The sequence below is a fragment of the Mus pahari genome, chromosome 1 (assembly GCF_900095145.1).
Source record: "Mus pahari chromosome 1, PAHARI_EIJ_v1.1, whole genome shotgun sequence".
Classification (NCBI taxonomy): Eukaryota; Metazoa; Chordata; class Mammalia; order Rodentia; family Muridae; genus Mus; species Mus pahari.
The window spans coordinates 136,590,111-136,597,112 of NC_034590.1; the positions used below are offsets into that span (position 1 = coordinate 136,590,111).

Sequence of the window (7,002 nt, forward strand, 5' to 3'; positions counted from 1 at the left end):
CCGGCTGTGACTGTGGGGATGGCCCGCACATTCCGTTCAGGATCCGTCCATCCAGTCAGTCTGTAGCCATGAGACCTTCCAGCTTTCGGGATCTCAGAAGCCACACTTTTTTTTTAAAGCCCAGCCCAAGATACCCGCGCGACGTGGAATCCAGAACCGCCGGCTGGGCCTCCGCGTGGGCCTGGAGGAGGCGGTGAGGATAGCCAGGCTGTGCACGCGGCGTCCTCGAGTGCTCCTGGGATGTGGCACGGGAGGGGGGGGGCGCCGGAGGGGGGCGACGCCCGGCCGCTGCGGTTGCAGGTACGCGAGTTCCTTCGGGTTCTCAGGAGCCGCGACCACAGCACGGTCCCCGGGCTTGGTGCAGGTCACACCGAGAGGGGGTCCAAGCTGTCCTAATCTTCGGGGTTCCCTGGCCTAATGGACACCTGGGACGACCTTCATCTCACCTCGCCATAAGATCTTGGAAAGTCTGGTCTTGCTATGGTTTTGATAATAAAGCGTTTCAACTTAGGAACGGACCTTGGCCAGGCTCTGGCGGGGTCATCCTCCTGCAGGGACAGGTTTGGGCGTGGGAGGAAAGGGAGTTCCAAGCGCTGGAGCCCACCTCGTTCCTGCCCAGGGATCGGCTTTGGGGGTGGGGGGAGGCAGCGCGCGAGGATGTTGGGGGGGATCGGATGCAAAGTTAACTGAATACCTGGAGGTGGCCAGGCTGGGAACATCTTTGCACAAAGCGCAAAGGGGAGTCGCGGATACACGGGAAAGAGGATCTCTCTGTCTCTTTTTGATTTGCCTCTAAACTCTCAGATTGCTGCTTGCCACCAGAGGAGTGGTACTTTGGGAACCAAGAGTCCAGGGACCAAAGGGAGGAAAGCTGCCTGTCAAATGCTCAAAGCTACTAATGTCTGAGTTTAGGAACTTTCCAGAAGTTCCCACCAAAGCTCTCAGATTGGAAAGGGTTGAGGTAACTGGAGAGGCGAGCAGTAGGAGTTCTGGGCTATGGAGTGTGAACAAGGAAATATAGACTTCTTTGCTAAGGGTGGAGAGGACAGAGGATTTCTTCTACTTTTTGGGAAAGCGCGCGGCTTTCCCAAAAGCCTCGGATTATAATGACCCAGCATCTCCCTTGTTTTCCTTGTATTCTGGAGTTGTATCACTGTTACAAGGATCTCTCAGAGATTATTTATAAAGAAAAGGCCTTGAAAATACTAGTACTTTTTAGTAAACGCAACAGTCGTTTATTTTCCAAGAATAGATACACTAGTTCAAACCGATCTCCAGTCATCCTCCAGTTTACCTCAGAAAAACAACTTGAGCTCAGCGTTACTCTGGAGACTGAAACAGGAAGATCACTAGTTCCAGGCCACCAAGAGCTGCACAGAGACACTCCCCTTTCAAAAACCTAAATTTAATTCGTTAGAATTAAAACTAGTTTATAAGATGAACTTTTGCCCTCAAATATTTGGAATGTTTAAAGCCCATATTTAAAACGTGTCATCCCCGATATCTCTAATGGATATAAATCATAAAAACGAATTGCGAGATAAGAATATATATATTTTTAAAATTTTCCATTTATGGAGCCGGGCGTGGTGGCATACGCCTTTAACCCCAGCACTCGGGAGGCAGAGGCAGGTGGATTTCTGAGTTCGAGGCCAGCCTGGTCTACAAAGTGAGTTCCAGGACAGTCAGGGCTATACAGAGAAACCCTATCTCGAAAAAAAAACCAAAAAGAAAAAAAATCCATTTATGAAAGCAAATAACGAGATATAGTAGGAAACAAGCGATGTAGCATCCTAGTTTCGTATTTTATTCAATCTCTATAACTAGGCTTAATTTTAACACTCCCCCTTTGGAGTAGGGCTTGTCGTATATACAAGAAATAAATGTTATGAAATTACTCTATTTGTATTACATACGGGTTTCGGGAAGTCGGAGCATGTTCGCATTCGCCACTGGGAACATTCGCAGTTCCTGGGCAATGAGGATGAGGGTGTTTTGTGTTGCAGACTGTTTTGTTTTTATTAACAGCAAAACACCTCACTCACTTTCATAGTCATAGGTTCTTGAGAAGTATGTAAATCGGAAAACCGTGGAAGCCACAACCGAAGTGGACAAGACCAGGCAAGACTTGTAGTCCCAGGATTTTCCCACTTTTGTGTTGTCAAGTGAGCAGAACACAGTTGTAACAATTTGGAAGGACTTAGTGCGCACTCCACTAACTTCTGGTTTTCTACGCACAAGCCTAGCAGGCGGGTGGTGCAAACCTAGAAAGCGAGTGGTTCCATTTTGCTACTTGACTTCAGGTGTGCCAAGGCGACTCAGCCTGGAGGCAGGGCTTGGGTGCTGCTTAAAATGCGGGCAAGGACCCCTCTCGGCCCGAAAGAGTCGCCAGGGTTGTCAGCCTACCGTCGTCAGCTGCAGGCTGTTGCCTCAGCAGCGCCGCAACGGCGGACAGGTGCCGGCCTAGTCGCACGCCTTTATCGGGAGCGCAGCTAATGGCACAGTAATGCTGTTCCTGCTGCAGCGGTGGCTGCGGCGGCTGAGGCAATATCGTCCGGGGACCTGCGGACACGTGAAATAAAGGGGAAGCGGCCTGGGGGTGCAGCAGGCACGGTGGGTGCTGCAGCAGATGGCAGTAGCTCCACGGAGCGAAGGACGGACTCTGCGCAGAACCAGTTCCTCCTCCTGTAACCCCCTGCATGATGCTCTCGATGGTGAACGAGGCGTACCCGCGTCCGGACCGAGATCCAGAGCTCTGGTCTCTCTCCCAAGGCTGGGAACCCAGTAGCGGCTGCAGCGCGGGGATGGCTAGGTGGGTGGCGGGGTCCGCGCCTTCGGTTTGTCTAGGAGTGTCGCCATAGGCGGGGGCCGCGAGCAGCAGGTAGCGCATGGGATGCGGATGCAGCGACGCGCACGGGTGGCTCCGAGGCGGGGCAGCGGGATGAGCTGCAAGGTTAGGCTGCGGCGGGGCAGAGTAGCGGAGCAGGAGGCTGGGCTGGGAGACGTGCAGAGTAGCGGGCACAGCGGGTGGAGGGAAAGGGCAGGGCGGGTGGCCTCCCGAGGGCGGGTGGTGGCGCTTGAAGCGCTTCCTGCGCCGGAGGAAGCTGCCGTTGTCGAACATGTCCTGGGAGGCGGGGTCCAGGCTCCAGTAGTTGCCCTTGCCCGGGTGGCCCGGCTCGCGAGGGATCTTGACGAAGCAGTCGTTGAGCGACAGGTTGTGGCGGATGCTGTTCTGCCACGCGGGGAACTTACGGCGGTAATAGGGGAAGCGGCCGCTGATGAAGGCGCAGATGCCGCTGAGCGTCAGGCGCTTGTGCGGGCTCTGCAGGATGGCCATGGTGATGAGCGCAATGTAGGAGTACGGGGGCTTGGCGGGCTGCGGGCCGTCGGCTGTGGTGGTCGCCGGGGTCCGCGGCGCTCGGAACTTGCGAAGGAAACTGGAGGAGTTGCTTAGATCGCCGCAGTCCCCCGCGCTCCTCCCTGGAAGAGTGCGGGCTCCGGGCCTCTGCAGCGATCGCTCCAGGCACTTACGGCTCTCCTCGTCCTCGTCCTCATCTTCTGTCTGATCTCCATCTTCCTCCTCTGCCAGCACGTCGATCTCCACCTCATCCTGGTCAGAACTTAGAGGACTGGGCGGCGGAGTGGAGAGAAGGTGTCCAGCTCTTGCTGAGTTCATGGGGGATAGGAGGAAAGAGGGAGAGGAGGGAACGAACGTGGGAGCAGCTCACCTGGTTTGGGATGGGTGGGTTAGCAAGGATGAGTCTGCTGGGAAACTGGAGCGCTCCTAGGTTAGGCTTCCTTGTTCTTTTCTGCTTTTTCTTCTAACGCCCTGTGGCAAGGTGCACTTGGAGTTTTAAGTTTCTCTGAGAAGCGCGCAGCTATATATCCTTCTTTGCCACGTCCTCCTGAAGTGGAGCCACGTCCTCCTGACGCAGTCCAATGATGGGGGGGGGGGTCCAATGATGGGGGGTCCTTGGTCCCTCCTCTTCACACCCATCCACTACTGAGGATGGTTTAATCAGCCAAAGTGCTCTGACGTTGTGTGGGCTCTGTTAATGTTGCTCTAAAGCTGCACAAATAAAAATCAAGAGGGAAAACATGATACCCAAGGACGACGACGTGTGACCACATCGACATTTAGACCTTCCCAGTACTGACTTTAGCACAGGAAAAGAGTAATGAGATGTATCTCAAACAGTGACACACTGACTTAAAGCTATATGCCCCCATTCAAGAGAAAAGGCTCCTTTCCTTCTCTTGTAAACTTGACCAAATAATCCCGTGACGATTTTCCTAAAAACTAAAGCATCCTATAGCATAAACTGTGGAAGTTCAGTGTGGATTTTAAAAGGGGGGAAAAAAAAAAGAGTATTATCTTAGTCTCTTTTTCTCCAGCTTCTTTTACTAGTTAGCCAGAGGAACAAAGGTGCATATTATTTTTCACATTCGGACAGGGATGCCTAGAAGAGGCTTCAGAAAGCAACACGCTTGCACCACAGAGGCAACCGCTATTTTCTTTTCCTTCGTTGTCTTTACCAACTACATTGATTTCACTACACAAAAACTGTTTCCCCCAAGTAATTTTATAAAGAATGGAATGCCCTCACTATATGAGTGCACCTACCTGCTTGGCCTGTCCCCTACCCCCAACCCGAACATCCATCCAGAAACACAAGTGCTTTACTGTAGTAGTAGTAATAATAATAATAATAATAAAGCGTGAAACTAAAGCAAGGAAGGGTCAGACTGCAGTGTCCCTGGGACTGCAGTGTCCCTGACACTAGACACACCATAGTAACTCCATAGTAACTCATCCACACTACAGAGCAAGACAGTGATCCCAGGACCTGCTTGAAGGTTTTGGAGTACCTAAGCTTTTAGATTGGCTTCATGTGAGTTAGCCCAGCAGCTAAAGTAACAATATGGTAGAGTATGCTTGTTACATAAATAGGGTTGCATGGGAAAATACAAAGCCATGGTACATATTGGGGGAATTCAGAAGGTGGAATCTAAAAAGATACAATAAGAAAGGATGAAAGTTATGCCACCTTCAACATTTATGTTTGTAATTGTGACCTTTATTGAGAAATCAGAAACTGACTACCAAAAATAGCTCCGCACCTTTGGGATTAAAGCAGTTTAAAGAAGTTAGCACCTTCTGGAGAGAGAGCAGCTCCCTTGCAAGCCTTTGAGTTAAGCTGTATGCTCTGTGGAGGCTTTTACCCTCCAAAGCTCTCTATTGTGTGCAGCTTGAGATAGGACAAACAACAGGTCTGAGCCTGACAGATTTGTGTTTAAATCCAAAATTGACCAATGACTATTTGTGTGATTTTAAACTGCAGGAGGGCCGGCAGGTGTCTCATTCAATCTGCAGGGGGGCCCCAGATGCTGTCCCCACCCCCTGCTGGAGAGACGCGGTTCTCCTCTGATTATCTGTGTGTGAGAGAGTATTGTTGGTTTTCCTAAAGTCAACTGCTATGGGGATTTAGGTTATTTACAAATGAAAGGGTGTAAAAATGTGCTCAAAAAACAAAAAAACAAAAAAGAACCCCCACATTCTGGGGTCTAATCTCAAAGGTTGACTCAGGAGCCAACTAAAGATCTCCCTGTGGCCAACTCTGGGGCACACCAATCAATCAATGTAGCTGGTTATAACTCAATGTCTAAAATATATTTGTTTGTTCACGTTGCTAAGAATAACTGATTAAATCAATAAAGGAAATCTCTTGTAGAATTTCAAATAACTCACGTAGTTTCTCCCAAAAAGTACAATAGAAAAAGGATAGGGCAGCCTTTCCTGCAGAGAAATCCGATCAAACCTCATCCAGGAGATGAAGGCCAACCTCAACTACCCTGCAGCACAATGATGTGTAGTTGCTTGATGTGATGACAATGGCAATCCAAAGCCTAAATGAAGAGCATCTTTGTGCCTGCCAAAGGCACAAAACATAGGACAGCTAAGGCACTGTCATAGTCTACAGCAACCTAAGGGGACTATTGAGTGCCATGGTCTATCCTGGATATGATTCTTCAACAGAAAAAGAATATCTGGATTCCAAATAATCTGAGCCTGTGGCAAGGTTGGCTCACTAACAGTAATAAATGTCACATAGCATGTTGGGATGTTGGTGTGTCTATCAATCTAAACCTTTAATAAGGGCAGGGCAGGGTGTTGAATAGCTCACTTGGTAAATTGCTTTGCTTTGCATGTTCAAGCTCAAGTTGGGTCCCCAGAACCCACAAAAAAAGTGGCATAGTGGCACACTTGTAATCCCAGGGCTAGGAAGGTAGAGACAGGAAGGATCCCTCCCTGAGTGGGAGAGGCCCGGTTGTGGGTGGAGGGTGGGTGGGGGATGGCACCTGAAGAACAATAGGCTGGCCTCTGGCCTCCACATGTGCACACACATACACAATTCTTAAAATTGACCCAGTTCTCATGAATTAAGCCTATAACCTCAGCTACTCTAGAGTGCTAGGCCAGGAGGATTCCAAGTTAGAGACCTACGTGGGCTATTAAGAATAAGTTTAAGACCAGCCTGAGAATTTTAGTGAGCTCTTATCTCAAAGTAAAAAGGAGACTGGTATACTAGTTAGGTTTGGTTGCTTGTTTGGTTGGTTGGTTGGTTGGCTGGTCTTTGTTGTCTATGTGATATAACCTAAAGACCCCTGAGAAGAGGGACTGTTAATTGAAGAATTGCTTTGGCCAGATTGGCCTGTGGTCACATCTGTGACATTGTCTTGATCGGTGACTGATGTGTCCCTGCCACACTGACTGTGGGCCAGGTAAGCCTGGACTGTGCAAGGAAGGAAGCTAAGCCTAAGTTAGCAAGCATCATTCTTCCATGGTCCCTACTCCAAGTTCCTGCCTTGAGTTCCTGTTCTGGCTTCACTCAGGACTATCCCCTGAAAGGTAAGTTGAAATAAAGCCCTTCCCTTCTTGTGTCACTTTGGGTCAATGGTTTGACACGGCAGACTAGAACAGCTAGGGTACAGCTCAGAGGC

At 49.9% G+C, this 7,002-nt stretch overlaps 1 protein-coding gene across 1 annotated transcript; it reads right to left on the reverse strand.

The window, feature by feature from the left end:
- Positions 1 to 1,814: 1,814 nt before the first annotated feature.
- On the reverse strand, positions 1,815 to 4,179 carry LOC110336374 (forkhead box protein D4). Its single transcript, XM_021218886.1, has one exon. It carries the CDS (start codon positions 3,674 to 3,676, stop codon positions 2,348 to 2,350), a length of 1,329 nt encoding a protein of 442 aa, XP_021074545.1. The 5' UTR covers positions 3,677 to 4,179; the 3' UTR covers positions 1,815 to 2,347.
- Positions 4,180 to 7,002: the final 2,823 nt, after the last annotated feature.